At 39.3% G+C, this 18469-nt stretch overlaps 1 protein-coding gene across 2 annotated transcripts in view; it reads left to right on the top strand.

Annotated features, from left to right (window-relative positions):
- LOC116476897 (protein NPAT) overlaps positions 1 to 18469 on the top strand; it is a 62439-nt gene that overhangs the window by 40364 nt on the left and 3606 nt on the right. Inside the window, exons 11-17 of one of the 2 annotated variants that reach the window (XM_032167306.2) lie at positions 965 to 1061; positions 1672 to 1800; positions 4184 to 5839; positions 8021 to 8136; positions 8212 to 8320; positions 16203 to 16263; positions 16348 to 17503. In XM_032167306.2, the coding sequence (XP_032023197.1) occupies positions 965 to 1061; positions 1672 to 1800; positions 4184 to 5839; positions 8021 to 8136; positions 8212 to 8320; positions 16203 to 16263; positions 16348 to 17503 (3324 nt within the window). The remainder of the gene's footprint in view (positions 1 to 964; positions 1062 to 1671; positions 1801 to 4183; positions 5840 to 8020; positions 8137 to 8211; positions 8321 to 16202; positions 16264 to 16347; positions 17504 to 18469) is intronic. The other variant, XM_032167307.2, reaches the window with a different exon arrangement.

Genomic DNA, 18469 nt, shown 5'->3' with positions numbered 1-18469 from the left:
GGCCAGGCACAGTAACTCATGCCTGTAGTCCCAGCAGTTTAGGAGGCCGAGGTGGGCAGATCGCATGAGCCCAGGAGTTCAAGACCAGCCTGGGCAACATGGCAAAACCCCATCTCTACCAAAAATATAAAAACTAGCTGGGTGTGGTGGCACACGTGTAGTTTCAGCTACTCAGAAGGCTGAGGTGAGAGGATCACCTGAGCCCGGGAGGTCAAGGCTGCAGTGAACTGTGATTGCGCCACTGCATTCCACTCCAGCTTGGGTGACAGAGTGACACCCTGTCTCAAACAAAAAAAAAAAAAAAAAAAAAAAACTTTATAGTATGATTTTATTTCCATTTATATACATATATTCATTTTATATGATTTTAATGTTTAGGAATATATTCACCAAAGTTCTTACCTCTAAGAAGTAGGATTAGGAAACACCTTCTGTCTAGTTTTGTTTTAATTTGTTTTAAATGAGCATATCATTGGAAATTTTCTTGGAGTGGAGGAATGCTACTACATAAAAAGTCAGAAATAGTCAAGTGTCTGCTAATTATTTTGCTGGTATTAAATCATATTATCCAAGCTGGGCACAGTGGCCCACGTCTATAATCCCAGTGCTCTGGGAGGCTGAGGCAAGAAGATCACTTGAGCCCAAGAGTTCTGGACTAGCCTGGGCAAGGTAGCAACCCCATCTCTACCAAAAAAAATAATAATTAAAAAAAAATAAGCTAGGCATAGTGGTGCACCTGTAGTCCCAGCTACTCAAGAGGCTGAGGCAGGAGCATCAGTTGAGCCTAGGAATTTCAGGTTATAGTGAGCTACAGTGACTATACCACTGTACCACTACATTCCAGCCTGGGCAAAAGAGTGAGACCCTGTCATTCATGTAGTGTGTGTGTGTGTGTGTGTGTAAAATATGTAAATATATATAAATTCAGTTAGAATCATGCCTTCACGCCACTCCTTTCTTGCAGAGTGAAATTCACATGTCTGAAGAAGCTATACAGGACATATTGGAACAGACAGAATCAGACCCAGCATTTCAGGCACTCTTTGATCTCTTTGACTATGGTAAGGAGACTATTTATTTCAAGACAGAAAAAAAAAGGCTTCTCCAATTTCTTTGGTAACTTAACCAGAGTGAATCAACATTCCCCAGAGTATCTAAAAAAGTTCTTGTTTTCATTTCATCAAACATTATATGGATATGTTAAAGGAGTTTTTGTTGTTTTGTTTGTTTTTACCTGAGAAACTAGCTATTAAAGTGGAGAGTAGTTTTGTTTTTTATTTTTGTGGCATTTTTGTCAGTCATCAGGGAATGTGTTGACGTCTACCACTATACAAATGTACTAAATACAATTGCATGGTACAAAGGGAATACAAAAAACTGGCTGTTGTCCTCAATCGTATGATTTAGTGCAGTATAGTCCCCCAAACCAACAATCTCAGCATTATCTGAGAACTCGTTAGAAAATGCAAATTACTGGACTAAAGTTTAAGAAACACCTGTCTGGTAGGAAAATCTTTGTATTTGTAAATGGTATTAAAAGCAACATTTTTTAAACATCCATAAAATGCTAAATTGAAGTTTAACATTTGCTTAATCACCCACAAGCTGTATTCATTGATGTTTATTTTTTGTTTTGGTCACTTAATTATTTCCCTATTCCCTTTTTAACAGGTAAAACAAAGAATAATAAAAATATATCACAAAGTATTTCCAGTCAACCTATGGAATCCAATCCCAGTATAGTCTTAGCAGATGAAACTAATCTAGCAGTTAAAGGTTCTTTTGAAACAGAAGAATCTGGTAAGAATTTGATTTTGTTAATATCAATCCAAATCTTAATATTAGTCTCAAAATTCAAAGGCAGAAAATATTAATTTGGAAGTAGAAGTTGCTCAGATTGTTACAGGTCATTTTTGTATTTTTCTCTCTGTTAAAACAATTATAAATCTTTGGTAGTTTGATTAGAAAGAAAATTTAGGGTATTCTTTTACTATAAGCTTTTTTTGTTGGTGTGCGTTTGTTTTTTGAGACAAGGTCTCCCTCTTGTCCTCCAGGCTGGAGTGCAGTGGCACAATTATAGCTCACTGCATGCAGCCTCAAACGATCCTCCCAACACTTTGGGAAGCAGAGGTAGCATTACAGGCGTGAGCCACCACACTCAACCTCATTCCTTTATAATTCAGTCAATTCTTGACATGTGCAATTTAGTATTAATATTGTTCAGTTGCTCAAAAGTCTGTAACATTTATTTTTTTTAAGGCACATGTTTTCTGTGCACCTGTTTTTAAATATTATCACCTGCTCCCACCAGTAAAAAATCTGATGGCTTCCAATGTTCATTCACATCCTGTCCTTGGAGAATCTCAGACTATGTGCCTCCTTTAATTCCTCTGCCAACAATCAAGTCCAATTCTCCATTTCTTCTTAGGCTGAATTATAGTGGGTTGTGTTTTTTGCAGTATATATTATGTCTAGAAGATTGTGTTTCACTTAAATTCTTCCCTGTACAAAGTGAAACTTGAAATTCTGTTTTCTGAGAAAGTCTTCCTACTTCACTGAGGAACTACTTATCCTGAATGTATGTGGCCTCTATACAATTTCCACTGTTTTCCCCACAATAAGGATTCAGAGGTGCTCTGTACTCAACAGCAGGTGTCACATTTAACAGAATTAGAGTAGTCCCCCCTTATCTGTGGGGGATATATTCCAAGCCCCCCAGTGGGTGCCTGAAATTGGGTGGTACCAAAGCCTATATAGTATTTACTGTTTTTTCCTATTGAGGCATACCTATGGTAAAGTTTAATTTAAAGTTAGGCACAGTAAGAAATTAACAATAGCTAATAATAAAATGGGACAGTTATAACCATATACTGTAATAAAAGTTATGTGAATGTAGTCTTCCTCAAAATATCTTATTGTACTGTACTCACCTATTTTTAGACTGGTTGACTGTAGGTAACTGAAACCACAGAAAGCAAAACTACAGATAATGGGAGACTGCTGTATATGCTAGTTGACATAAATTTTCTGGTTTTTAAAAAATATTTTTCATACTGTTTCAAGTTAATGTTTTCTGTCCTAAATTGTGAATGCTGTATTGTTGTTTTCTGAAACACTTTTTCCAGGCCGGGCACGGTGGCTTATGCCTGTAATCCCAGCACTTTGGGAGGCCAAGGAGGGCAGATTATTTGAGGTCAGGAGTTCAGGACCAGCCTAGTTAACATGGTGAAACCCTGTCTCTACTAAAAATACAAAAGTTAGCCAGGTGTGGTGGCGCACACCTGCGATCCCAGCTACTCAAGAGGCTGAGGCAGGAGAATCACATGAACCTGGGAGGCAGCAGAGGCTGCAGTGAGCTGAGAATTGCAACACTGCACTCCAGCCTGGGCGACAGCAAGACTCTGTCTCAAAAAAAAAAAAAAAAGGAAATACTCTTTCCTTAGTCATATCATACTTTTTTTTTTTTTTTAAGATCTTCCAATACAGTGCCTACTTTATAATGCTTTCTCATGGTACCTTTTGTTCCTGTGCTGTTACAGTTTTTACCATGCTTTCTTATGACTTTCTGTTCTATATGGTTCCTTGACTAACCTCTCCAAGATTAGAGATTGGATCATTCATCTTTGTATCCCAGTAACCAGGCATGGTTGGTCTTCAGTAAATATGTGTTTAATGTTAAACAGTACACAATGAGATCAAGTGTCAGTCATGCAAAATGTACTTGGCCCCATCTCACCTTTAAGAATATGTCAGATAAGTTGGGTGTGGTGGCTCATGCCTGTGATCCCAACACTTTGGGAGGCCGAGGCAATAGGTAAATTAAGGTCAGAAGAAATGTTAGAAGTTGAAAAGTTAGTGTTTCAAAATAAACTTCATTTTTGGAGCCAGTATGTTTTTTACCTATTGAAATATTAAACCTCTTTACTTTTTCCTTCTTTGTATCATCTGTCTTCCAAGAAGTTTGGAAAACAAATTGACACTTGTGTAAAAAGTCATTAGTAACTAGAAAGTACCTGTAAATTTTTTGATACTCAGTAAATGGGAAACACAGCGTATCAGACTTCCACTTACTGGTATGCAAAGATGAGTTATTTCCTTGGCAAAATAAGTTTTATGGCAAAGATGACTACCTCAGAAACTGAACATATTTACCATATCTGTCTGCCTGCCTGATACTTTGCAGATGGTCAGTCTGGTCAGCCCCCATTTTGTACATCCTATCAGAATGATGACCCATTAAATGCTTTGAAGAATAGCAACAACCATGATGTGCTTAGACAAGAAGACGAGGAAAATTTTTCCCAAATAAGTGCCAGCATACAGAAAAAGGCCTTTAAAACAGCTGTACCCACTGAACAGAAATGTGACATTGACATTACCTTTGAGTCCGTGCCTAATTTGAATGACTTTAACCAAAGAGGGAATTCTAATGCTGAATGTAATCCACATTGTGCTGAATTATACACCAATCAGATGTCCACTGAAACTGAAATGGCTATAGAGATTGAAAAGAACTCTTTGTCTTCAAATGTACCAAATGAATCTCAATTACAGCCTGATCAGCCTGATATACCAATAACTTCATTTGTTTCACTTGGTTGTGAAGCTAACAATGAAAACTTAATTCTCTCTGGGAAAAGTTCTCAACTTTTATCCCAAGATACTTCATTAACTGGAAAGCCATCTAAAAAAAGTCAGTTTTGTGAAAATTCTAATGATACAGTAAAACTTAAAATTAATTTTCATGGTTCCAAGTCACCAAATTCTAGTGAAATTCACAAGAGTGAAATAGAAATTAATGTGTTAGAACCAGTTATGTCACAGCTATCAAATTGCCAAGATAATTCTTGTCTTCAAAGTGAAGTACTACCTGTGTCTGTTGAAAGTTCACATTTAAATGTATCCGGACAACAAGTAGAAATTCATCTTGGAGATTCGCTGTCTTCTACTAAACAACCATCTAATGATTCAACATCTGCTGAGTTAAGTCGTACAGAAAATGAAGCTCAGCCATCCAAGTCTGAGAATTCACAAGAGCCTTCATCTTCTGTAAAAGAAGAGAATACTATTTTTCTCTCTTTAGGTGGAAATGATAACTGTGAGAAAGTTGCACTGACGCCTCCAGAAGGCACTCCTGTAGAAAACAGTCACTCTCTTCCTCCAGAATCTGTGTGTTCTTCAGTGGGAGGTTCTCACTCTGAGTCCCAAAATACTGATGATAAACCTTCTAGCAACAACTTAGCAGAGATAGATGCATCAAATATCGTCTCTCTCAAAGTTATCATTAGTGATGATCCATTTGTTTCCTCAGATACTGAACTTACCAGTGCTGTTTCTAGTATTAATGGAGAAAACCTGCCAACTATAATCTTGTCTTCTCCTACTAAATCACCTGCTAAAAATGCAGAATTAGTTAAATGCCTGTCCTCAGAAGAAACTGTAGGTGCTGTTGTATATGCTGAAGTAGGGGATTCAGCCTCAATGGAACAGAGTCTTTTAGCATTCAAATCTGAAGACTCTGCAGTAAACAACACTCAGAATGAAGATGGCATTGCTTTTTCAGCTAATGTTACACCATGTGTTTCCAAGGATGGAGGATATATACAGCTGATGCCAGCCACAAGCACAGCTTTTGGCAATTCAAATAACATTCTGATAGCTACCTGTGTGACTGATCCAACAGCATTAGGAACATCTGTAAGTCAGTCTAATGTAGTGGTGTTGCCTGGAAATTCTGCACCTATGACTGCTCAACCTCTACCGCCTCAGTTACAGACACCACCAAGATCAAACAGTGTATTTGCTGTCAACCAAGCTGTGTCACCAAACTTTTCACAAGGTAACTTTAATAACATAATTGAAATTCATTTCTCTAGGTTGGGATCTAATTTCTTTTGTATGTGATGTTATTGACTGGGACGTAATAAGTCATGGGTAGATGGTATGAGAAAAGATTCTGAAATTTGTGATTACGCTGCTTCTTTATGCTAGGTAATTCAAACCTTTTTTTTTTCTTAATCTGCTAGTAAGCTATGGGCTTTAGTGGTTTTTTCTTTTCACAAATACTTCTCAATCTGTGTGCTAGTAAGTTACAAGAAGCAGAAAAGACAGACTAATTCGTTACATGGTTGTATAAAACCCAATGTTGTGGGGGAGTTTTTAAAAATAGCTCTTATAGTCATGGTCTTCAGGGAATTTATCATCTATTTGGAGAAATTTTCAAGAAAAACTTGAATTTCGGCTGGGTATGGTGGCTCACGCCTGTAATCCCAGCACTTTGGGAGGCCGAGGTGGGCCGATCACCTGAGGTCAGGAGTTTGAGACCAGCCTCGCCAACATGGTGAAACCCCATTTCTACTAAAAATATAAAAAAATGAGCGAGGCATGGTGGCAGGCGCCTGTAATTCCAGCTACTTGGGAGGCCAAGGCAGGAGAATGTCTTGAACTCAGGTGAACCCACGAGACAGAGGTTTCAGTGAGCCAAGATCATGCCACTGCACTTCAGCCTGGGCAACAAGAGCAAGACTCCGTCTCAAAAAAAAAAACAAAACTTGAATTTCTTCCTTTGTAAAATCCTTTCTAATTTTTCACTGCCTTTCACCTTCTAGAATTGATCTCTGTCTTTAAAATCCTTTGTTTATGGCTGGGCTCAGTGGCTCATGCCTGTAATCCCAGCACTTTGGGAGGCCAAGGTGGGCAGATCACCTGAGGTCAGGAGTTTAAGACCAGCCTGGCCAACATGGTGAAACCCCGTATCTACTAAAAATACAAAAATTGGCATGGTGGCGGGCACCTGTAATCCCAGCTACTTGGGAGGCTGAGACAGAAGAATCGCTTGAAGCTGGGAGGCAGAGGTTGCAGTGAGCCAAGATCGCACCACTGCACTTCAGCCTGGGCGACAGAGTAAGACTCTGTCTCAAAAAAAAATAAAATAAAATAAAAAATCCTTTTTTCATAGGGGCTCTTGTGGCATTTATTGCCTGCTGTGTTATATGTAGTTAGTGATTGATATGCCTATCATATTGATAATTTTTTATTGTATGTTCCTCAGAGATAGTGCTCATGGCACATTTATTTACATTTCCTTATGTGTTGGTTCCCAAGCTTCCCTCCTTTCCCTTTTTGTTACATTATAGACATACAATAAAATTTCATTAAATATCAACAATTAGTATTAAACCTAATAATGGGTCTGTTTTAAGTGCTGTTACAAATTATATAAAGGAGAGGTCAGAATTAGTAGAGAATGTGGGGCTTGAGCTAAAGCTTAAAAGAATGAAGGTAGGATTTGGAGTTAAGGCAAGGAAGTTTTTATAACTTATAAAATCTATAAGTTATGAAGAGAAGCAGCACCAGCATAGACAGACCGTAGTGGGTTGCATGAAAATGAGGGGATCAACCTGACCGTAGTGTATTAGGCAAAAGTTTGTTTATGGGACAGGACTAAATTACAGTAGCCACAAACCATGTTGTTGACTTCTAAGGACCATGTAGACATTGTAATTTTCCCTCCATAGTTTTGTCCAGTTACGTGCTTACCTTAACCCTTTTTGATCAATACCATTGAGATATGTAATAGGTTGGGGTTATGAATGTAGTCCTGGCTATAAATATTCAGTTGGGGTTTTAATTTTCTGGTATAAGGTTCAGACTTGAAACATTGACCACTCATTTTCTAACTAGTTTCATTATTTCCAGAGGAATCCAGATATGATTGTAATATGATGTCTTGGCTGTAGAGTCTTATGCTTGATCAGCATGGTTCACTGACTGAATAACATAAGACCACCTTAGTATTTGGATTGACTTTTGCTTAATTTATTAGCCTTGCTGTTTTTCCTAAAACTGTTTCGGTTTTGTTTTTTTTGTTTTGTTTTGTGTTTGGAGAGTGGATCGTAAGGAAGAGGGACTGTTCATAGAATATATTTCAAAGCAATAATTAATTTGTGCCAAACATTTGTTTGTTTTGTGCCAAAACATTTGAGAGAAAATCTTATTTTAACAAGAAGTGTTTTTTTAGGATCTGCCATAATAATTGCCTCTCCAGTCCAGCCTGTACTCCAAGGAATGGTAGGGATGATCCCAGTATCTGTGGTTGGACAGAATGGAAATAACTTTTCTACTCCTCCTCGGCAGGTAAGATTTATGAACTGAAAATGGTGCGGTGATGCTTTTCAAGCTTAGTGTAATTAATGGCTTTTTCTCTTCTAGGTTCTTCATATGCCTTTGACAGCACCTGTATGCAATAGAAGTATCCCTCAATTCCCCGTCCCTCCAAAATCTCAGAAGGCTCAGGGACTAAGAAACAAGCCTTGTATAGGTACCATTTTTAAGTTCATTAATGTCAACTTTGTATGTTCATTTGTTTGCAGCAACACCTAAATGTTTTCTTTTTGAATACCTAAACCATTTTAAAACAAGTGATCACCCTACATTTGCTAGTAACATGTCATAATGCAGCCAACTGTTACTGAACAGCTTTGGTTCTGAGAAAATTGTCTCCTTTGTTGAATCTGTTAGCTTTTGCCCAGTAGTCCTTGGTTTGTTCTTTGCAGCTTCCCTAAATTAAGTATAATCCCTATTTTTCCCAACAGCTTTCAAGTGTTTAATGAATGCCTTGTATAATTGTATGAGACTTTAGAGCAGTTCTTCTTGTAGTTTAGTGTGTATATGAACTACTTGGGGATTTTGTTAAATGCAGGTACTGAATTAATAGGTCTGGTACAGTGCCTGAAATTCCTCATTTCTAACAGCTTCTAAGCAATGCCAGTGCTGCTGGTACTGGACCACACTTGAAGCAAGGCTTTAAAGTTTGCAAATTACCTTCCTGTGTTCCCTATTTTAGCCATTGTCCCAACCATCTGTTTACTCATGTGAAAAACCTGGTAGTCACTCTTAAAACACATTTTTCCTCTCCTTCTTAGTTCAAGTATTTGTCATTTTTCATCTAAGTTGTATCAATAGTGTCTTGTAGTCTCCCTTCTTCTAGTCTCTATTGTTTCAGTTCACCTCATATCTGCTGGCTGAGTGACTTTTTTTTCCCTAAAATACAAATCTGAATATGTTGCTTTCCTGGCTAAAAACTTTCAGCAACTCCCCTTTGCCCAAAGGATAAAATTGAAATTTCTCAGGGTAACATATATGCATACATTTGTCATCTAGTCACTCTCGACCTCTCCATTCTCATCTCTTACCACTTCCCAGCATGGACCCTTTGTACCAACTATAGTTGCTGCTCACCTTATACTTGGTGATCGTTCTTGTCCCTGTACCTTTACCAATGCTATCTCTTCTACCTAGAATTCCCCCTTCTTACCCAACTCTTACCCTCAATCTGGTTCTTATTTATCCTTCAAACTTAACTTAAATGTTCCTAGGAAGCATTTTTAACCAGCGGTGGCTGAGGTGGGTATTCCGGTTTTACTTTTTTCTTTAATTCTTAGTGATACCTATGCTACAGCACTTAACACATTACATTGTATTTCTTCTCAGTAGTCTGAGTGTCTTAAATGCACTCATTATACAGAGAACTCACTAAATGCTATCAAATCAGCCTTTCCTTAAACTAAGCAGTATACATCTATTGACGTAGGCTTAAGTTGCATTTTGACTTATTGAGGCACCCTCTTAGACTTACGTCATGTTACAGCTACTCTATATTACTTTTATGTTCTTTCTCATAACTAGTTCATTCCGTTTAATGGCCATTTGATATCTATCACTTGCATAAATGTATTTTATATATCTCTTATCAGTGGACTTTTCAGATGTTTTCAAGGTTTTTGATCTGACATGCAATGATATGAGGAACATCTTTGTAAATGCCTCTGTGTGAACCCATATGAGAGTTTCTTTTGGGCGCTTATTCCCAGAAATCTTCGGGTATACTGGGTATAATAGAGAAGAAGTATATCTTCTCTATGACCCGGAATTTCTGAGTCATAGAGAAGAAAGTTTATACTTCTACCATTATTTTCCCTGCTTCCCTCACAACACTACCAATATTTGATACCATGTGATATTTTAACTTTTGCCACTATGATGGATGTAAAGTGGTAGTATCTCATATCATTCTTTTACTTTACTCTGATTACTAATAAAGTTTGGAATCTTCTCTTATATAAATAATATTTTCCCTTCTGTGAATTGCTTGTTCATATCCTTTTCCTACTTCTCTATTAAATTTCCTGTCTGTTGAGGTGTTATACTTTTATTAGTAACATATCACACATGTCTTCACAGTCTGACACTTGTTTTTATCCCTTACAAAGTTAATACCAGAAAAAAAATATTGGTGAGGTTAAGCATCCATTGATGATAAAAGCTCTTAAAGGCTGTCTATAGTAAACATCATGGGTTCCCTTTAAAGCTGTGAATAACACAAAAATACTCATTCCCACCCTGTATGTAATAAGCCAGTGTATCCAACACCAGTAAATTAATTACTAAGTAATCAGTCTTTTCCCCTACTGACATCTGATTATACTTCCACCATAAACAAGGTCCCATACATACGTGGTTCCAGACAATACAGTAAGAAAATGGAGCTGGGCATGGTGGCTTATCCCCATAATCCCAGCACCTTGGGAGGCCGAGGCAGGAGGATTGCTTGAGTCTAGGAGTTTGAGACCAGCCTGGGCAATATAATGACACCACGTCTCTAGGAAATAAATTTTTTAAAAGTAGTAGCCAGCTGTGTTGGCAGATAGTAGTCCCAACTATTCAGGAGGGTGAGGCAGAAGGATTGCTTAAGTCCAGGAGGTTGAGGCTGTAAGTGAGCCATGATCATGCCACTGCATTCCAGTCTGGGCAACAGTGAGACCCTGTCTCAGAAAAGAAAAGAGATACGTGTAAAGATTTGAAGAGAGAGAATTAAACTGTTGTGGAAAATGATGTGATTTTTACACAATAAAGCCACAGGGAGTTAATAGAAAAATTAATAGAACTAATAATTCAGTAAGGTTGCCAGGTATGGTTAATTTATTAAAATTGTGTTTTAGGTGCCAACAATAAACACCTATTAACTGTAATAGAAAATAAGATACTGTTTATAATGACCACAAAAATGATAAAGTATAAAGGAAGTAACCTAACCAAAAATGTTAGAAATGGAGAATATTTGAAATCTTTCATAAAGGATATATAAATAGAAGAGAACCATGTTCATAGATTTGAAAATTTAACAGTGTAAAGATTGCAATTCTTCCAAGTTGAATCAAAAATTCACTGTAATTTTCCTTAAAAATCCCAGTAGAATATTTTGGGAGATGGGAAAAACTATAAAATCTATGAGAAAGTATAAAAGTCCATGACTAGCGAAGATAGAAGAGCAGAGGACAGACTCATTCTACCAAATAGTAAAATATTTCAAAGCCACAGTAATTAAAACAAAAAGACAAATGGAACAAGATAGTTTAGAAAGAGACCTTGTACATGGTAATGTTAACATCAGAAGTCAGAAGAGATGGATGGTATAATATATGAAATGTATTGATCATTAAATATACAATTTATAGAGAAGAAAGTAGATCCCTTCGTCATACAAAGATGAAGTCCAAGATGATTAAAGACCTAAAAGTAAAAAGTCAGACAATTAAATGATAGAAGAATGTATAAGAGAATACTTTTATGACATTGGGATAAAGGATTTATTTATTTATATTTTTTTATTTTTTTTTAGATGGGAGTCTTGCTCTGTCACTCAGGCTGGAATGCAGTGGCATGATCTCGGCTCACTGCTACCTTCGCCTCCTGGGTTCAAGCAATTCTCCTGTCTCACCCTCCCTAGTAGCTGGGATTACAGGTACATGCCACAACACTCAGCTAATTTTTGTATTTTTAGTAGAGACAGGGTTTCACTATCTTGGCCAAGCTGGTCTTGAACTCCTGACCTCTTAACCCCCCACCTTGGCCTCCCAAAGTGCTGGGATCACAGGTGTGAGCCACCATGCCCAGCCAAGGATTTCTTTTTTTTTTTTTTTTTGAGATTGAGATGGAGTCTCTCTCTTCTCGCCCAGGCTGGAGTGCAGTGGCGCCATCTCAGCTCACTGCAAGCTCCGCCTCCCAGGTTCACGCCATTCTCCTGCCTTAGCCTCCCAAGTATCTGGGACTACAGGTGCCCGCCACCACTCCTGGCTAATTTTTTTTGTATTTTTAGTAGAGACGGGTTTCACCGTGTCAGCCAGTATGGTCTCGATCTCCTGACCTCGTGATCCACCTCCCTCAGCCTCCCAAAGTGCTGGGATTACAGGCGTGAGCCACCGCACTTGGCCTGGGATTTCTTTTTTTAAAATGAGAAGACTTCGGGCACAATGGCTCCACTCCTGTAATTCCAGCACTTTGGGAAGCCAAGACAGGTGGATCACTTGAGCCCAGGAGTTTGAGACAGGCCTATGCAACATAATGAGACTCTGTGTTTACAGAAATTTTTTTTTTTAAAATTAGCCAGGTGTGGGCTGGGCGTGGTGGCTCATGCCTGTAATCCCAGCACTTTGGGAGGCCGAGGCAGGCTGATCACAAGGTCAGGAGATCGAGACCATCCTGGCTGACACAGTGAAACCCCATCTCTACTAAAAATACAAAAAATTAGGGTGTGGTGGCAGGCGCCTGTAGTCCCAGCTACTCGGGAGACTGAGGCAGGAGAGTGGTGTGAACCCGGGAGGCGGAGCTTGCAGTGAGCCAAGATCGTGCCACTGCACTCCAGCCTGGGTGACAGAGTGAGACTCCATCTCAAAAAGAAAAAAAAAAATTAGCCAAGTGTGGTGGTGTGCATCTGTAGTCTCAGCTACTTGAGATGCTGAGGTGGGAGGATCACTTGAGCCCAGGAGGTTGAGAGTGCAGTGAGCTGTCCTCATGCACTACACTCCAGCCTGGGCAATAGAGCAAGACCCTATCACAAATACATATATATATATAAAAAAATACATATGTGTGTGTATATATTAATAGAAGAAAATAAAAGAAACTGGGTGCGGTGGCATGTACCTGCAGTCCTATCCACTTGGGAGGCTGAGGCAGGAGGATCGCGAGCCCAGGATTTTGAGACCAGCCTGGGCAACATAGTGAGACCCGTCTCAAATAAAATTTAAAAATGAGAAATACATAACTTATAAATGGAAAAAATTGATAGAGTGAACTACTCCAGAATTTAAAGTTTCCGTTCAACAAAAGACACCATACACAAAATAACACCAGATTTTTACTCAGAACCTTGATGACTATTACCTGGTTCTCAGACTTCTCTCCCTACATTTTTTCATCATTGTGAATGACAAAATGCCCATGTTGTAAACCTACCCACCACCCTAACCCTCAGAGGTTTTTTATCCTTTCCACTCCTTATTTTATTTTTGAGACAGAGTCTTGCTCTTGTCGCTCAGGCTGGAATGCAGTGGCACAGTCTCACCTCTCTCCAACCTCCACCTCCTGGGTTCGAGCAATTATTCTTCCTCAGCCTCCTGAGTAGCTGGGGCTACAGGCACGCACCACCATGCCCAGCTGTTTTTTGTATTTTTAGTAGAGATGGGGTTTCTCCATGTTGGCCAGGCTGGTCTCGAACTCCTGACCTCAGGTGATCTGCTTGCCTCGGCCTCCCAAAGTGCTGGGATTACAGGCATGAGCCACTGCGCCCGGCCTAGATCCTTTCCACTACTAAGACTTATTTTTACTTCAGCCAGCCTCTCCTATAGCCACACCTTGAATTTTTCACCTTTTTATTAGACTTACAAGATTTTTAAAAGCCAGTGATGTATCTCAAAACACACTCGTTTCCATATACCCATTGAATTCCTCTTCAACCAGTGATAGCTTTTCTTACTTGAATCCTCACCTTTCACCTGAACTTATGTCTTCTTTCCGGATTCACTTCCTTTACTAAACAGCCTAGAGACCACAAGCCACCACATCAGCCACTTTTGCCAGTACTCTTAATAACCTGCATATCCACATTCTTCTACATAGCCACTAGCTACTCTACAGCCCTTGATCTGTCCAGCCAACCATCTCAACTTTTACACCTGGGCTTCTTAGCATTGCCTTAGAAGTGCTACCATTCCCTACCACTTAAAAATGTATTTCTCACCCACCTTCCACTTGACAATCATTTTAAATGTCTGTGTGTCTGCTTTCTCTTATGTTCTTCCTTCAAACTATTCCAGTCTTGCACAGCACGTCTCAGATCTAGTCCTGCTCCTCCTCACTCTTAGCTAGTGCTTTTATTTTCCATCTTACCAGTATTAAACTTCACTTTCTGATCATCACTGTCATTCAGTACATACCTATTCTGCTTCCAAAATCATCCTTCTTTCTTAAAGAAATAACTGTCTTTCATTCTTTCTAAGGTTAATGCAGTCTACATATGCTCCAGATTCTATCTTCTGTATATCTTTCAACTTTTCCTGTTTGGCTTCTCCCCCTGGCTATAAACATAGGTTTGTCCCACCTGCTGACTCTTTATCTTAATCTCTTAACCTCTCTTAATCTTCCATTTCTTCATTCAAATTATTGTCTTTTCTCATGTGTCTACTGAAACTGTCTACACTAGGGTCACCAGTGGCCTCCTAATATTGCATCATGCATTGAAACTTTTCCATTCTTACCTTACTTTGCTTTCCCTATAACTGTTGATACTATGGTGGCTTCTGGAGCCATAACTAAACTATTCTCCTCCCTTGCTAATTTTGTGTAACCCAAGGCCTTCAAACTCTACATATTTCTCACCTCTCTTCCTCAAAGACTTCTTCTGCCTAGTGTTTTTCCCCTTGGTTAATGTCACAATTTATTTTTTTCCTTTATTTTTGGAAATGTACATGCCCATTATTGTCTCTCAGACCCTCATCATCTCGTACCTGGAATATAGCCATCTACATAGAGTTTCTACTTCCAGTTTTCTGTCTTCTCAGTTTCATCTTCAACATTATTGCCAGATTGATCTTCCAAAAACATATACCTTTTCATGCATCTTCCCTATTTAACACCCTTAAAGGGGCCGGGCACGGTGGCTCACTCCTGTAATCCCAGCACTTTGGGAAGCCGAGGAGGGTGGATCACCTGAGGTCAGGAGTTTGAGACTAGCCTGGCCGACATAGTGAAACCCCTTCTCTACTAAAAATACAAGAATTAGCCAGGCCTAGCAGTGAGCACCTGTAATCCCAGTTACTCGGGAGGCTGAAGCACTAGAATTGCTTGAACCCAGGAGGTGGAGGTTGCAGTGAGCCAAGATCATGCCATTGCACTCCAGCCTGGGCAACAGAGCGAGACACCGTCTCAAAAATAAATAAATAAATAAGTAAATAAATAAATAAATAAATAAATCTCTTAAAGGATTGCCTCTGAAACCTTTTGCATAATACGTAAGTTTCTTCATAATCTCATCTTTGCTCTTCTTTCTAGTTTTGATATCTTGCTGCTCTCCCACATAAATGCTGAAGCTCGTGGAAATTAAAATACGGCTATTAGAACTCCAGAGCATGTGCTCTGAGTGACATAGGCTTGTAAACATGATAGGTACCTGGACAGAATTTTAAAATAGACATAATCTGTTGTTTTCTTTAAGTGACTACCTGGATGTAAGTAGTACATTATGTGCTATATTGAGCATTGTAATTTGTAGATCCAAAGACTGGATTTATAATATTTGCCTGAACCGGGCGGGGTGGTTCACGCCTATAATGCAGCCTTTTGGGAGGCCCAGGTGGGCAGATCACTTGAGGCCAGGAGTTTGAAACTAGCCTGGCCAACATGGACTGGCGAAACCACATCTCTACTAAAAATACAAAAAAATAGCTGGGCGTGGTTGGGGGCGCCTGTAATCCCAGCTACTTGGGAGGCTGAGGCAGGAGAATCGCTTGAACCTGGGAGGCAGAGGTTGCAGTGAGCTGAGATCATGCCACTGCACTCCAGCCTGGGTGACAGAGCATGACTGTGTCTCAAAAAAAAACAAACAGACAAACATAATATTTGCCTGAAGTTGACGCATGTCATTTGTTTCATATCTGGATTTCCTCTGTAGCAGTGGGGAAATAGCCATCTTGTACTTATTTCAAAGCTGCTTTTTAAAAGCTGCTTTGTCAATGTGTTCTATTTGTATGTACATTAGCTACCATTTAAAATTTTTTCTCATGATATGTGATAATTGTCATCTGTTCCATCCTCTTTCAGAGGAGTATATTCTTTTTCTCAGGAATGTTCATTTATAATTTCAGGAAAACAATTAAATAATTTGGTGGATTCGTCAGGTCATTCAGTTGGATGTCATGCACAAAGGTGAGTATAAAGTAGTTTCTATCATAGATTGTTTGAATGCTCAGATTTAAAACATAAAGGATTTCTTTATGCTGCTAGAAATAGTTTTGTTTTGTTTTGTTTTAGAACTGAAGTTTCTGACAAGAATATTGCCACGGATCTTGGGAAGAAATCAGAAGAAACCACAGTTCCCTTCCCAGAAGAGAGTGTAGTTCCAGCTGCTAAACCATGCCACAGACGTGTACTCTGTTTTGACAGCACTACTGCTTCTGTGGCAAATACACAGGGGCCAAACCATAAGATGGTATCCCAAAACAAAGAAAGGAATGCAGTCTCTTTTCCTAATCTTGACTCACCCAATGTGTCCTCCACCTTAAAACCCCCTTCTAATAATGCTGTCAAAAGAGAGAAAGAGAAGCCTCCTCTGCCTAAGATTTTATCTAAATCAGAAAGTACCATTAGCCGACATACCACCGTAAGAGAAACTCAATCAGAAAAGAAAGTTTCACCAACAGAAATTGTGCTTGAATCTTTCCATAAAGCAACAGCTAATAAGGAGAATGAATTATGCAGCGATGTAGAAAGGCAGAAAAATCCGGAAAATTCGAAACTATCTATTGGGCAGCAAAATGGGGGTTTGCGAAGTGAGAAATCTATAGCTTCACTGCAAGAAATGACCAAAAAACAAGGCACATCTTCAAACAATAAAAATGTCCCTTCAGTAGGTACAGCTGTGAAGGATCTAAAACAAGAACAAACTAAATCTGCCAGTTCTTTGATTACCACAGAAATGTTACAGGATATACAGAGGCACAGCTCAGTAAGTAGGCTTGCCGATAGTAGTGATTTACCTGTACCCCGGACACCTGGCTCAGGGGCAGGGGAAAAACATAAAGAAGAACCTATAGATATTATCAAGGCCCCCTCTAGTAGGCGTTTCAGTGAAGACAGTAGTGCATCAAAAGTAATGGTCCCTCCTGTCACCCCAGACTTGCCTGCCTGCAGCCCTGCCAGTGAAACAGGCAGTGAAAACAGTGTAAATATGGCTGCCCACACATTAATGATTCTCTCCAGGGCAGCCATTTCTAGGACTACTTCAGCAACTCCTCTGAAAGATAACACACAACAGTTTAGAGCATCTTCAAGGAGCACCACAAAAAAGCGGAAAATTGAGGAATTAGATGAACGTGAGCGAAACTCTCGTCCTTCTAGTAAAAATCTTACAAATTCATCAATACCAATGAAAAAGAAGAAAATTAAGGCAAGTTTGAAAGTTTTAATTTCAAAACCACATCTTTTTTTTTCCCTTTAATGATTAGCGAATTCAGCAGTTCTTGCCACAACAACTTGACTGAACGTTATGGCTAAGACAGCTTTTAGTTGTCATTGACAAAATACTTAACCATGATCACAGGACCAATAAGCAGTAGATGCAGGATTCAAACCCAGACTTGTAGGGCAACAAAGCAGTCCAGCAGTGTTAGTGTAGTACTCACAAGGTGTCTAGGTGAAACAGCATTTTCAGAACAACTGCTGAGGCATTTGTTTATAAACATCTTTCTAGGGGGAAAAAATAGTTTTTCTTTCTTTCTTGGTAGAACTCAAGTTTTTTCATGAGCATGACATAGTCATGAAAGATTGGGAAACACTATTAAACACTATTGTGTAGAATTACCAAGTAATAAACGACTTTGTTCTTAGATCTTCAGTTTTTTTTTCCACCACGTCTTGTAATCTCTTCCATAGGCCCTTAAAAATGTTAGCATATTAGAGCAGTGGAAAAATTAAATTTGCCTATGTTTTTCCTTTTTTTTGAGACAGGGTTTCACTCTCGTTGCCCAGGCTGGAGTGCAATGGTGCGATCTTGGCTCACTGCAGCCTCTGCCTCCCAGACTCAAGCGATTCTCCTACCTCATCCTCCCAAGTAGCTGGGACTACAGGCATGCGCCACTGCATCTGGCTAATATTTTTTCCTTTTTTTTTTTTTTTGAGACGGAGTCTTGCGCTGTTACCCACTGGAGTACAGTGGCGTGATCTTGCCTCACCGCAACTTCCGCCTCCTGAGTTCAAGCAATTCCCTGCCTCAGCCCCCCGAGTAGCTGGGATTACAGGTGTCTGCCACCACACCCGGCTAATTTTTGTATTTTTAGTAGAGATGGAGTTTTGCCATGTTGCCCAGGCTAGTCTTGAACTCCTGACCCCGTGATCCATCCGCCTTGGACTCCCA

This window comes from Hylobates moloch, unplaced genomic scaffold (genome assembly GCF_009828535.3).
Source record: "Hylobates moloch isolate HMO894 unplaced genomic scaffold, HMol_V3 SCAFFOLD_11, whole genome shotgun sequence".
Lineage (NCBI taxonomy): Eukaryota > Metazoa > Chordata > Mammalia > Primates > Hylobatidae > Hylobates > Hylobates moloch.
The sequence above is the reverse complement of the archived record's forward strand: the minus strand, read 5'-3'. Positions and strand labels throughout refer to the sequence as shown.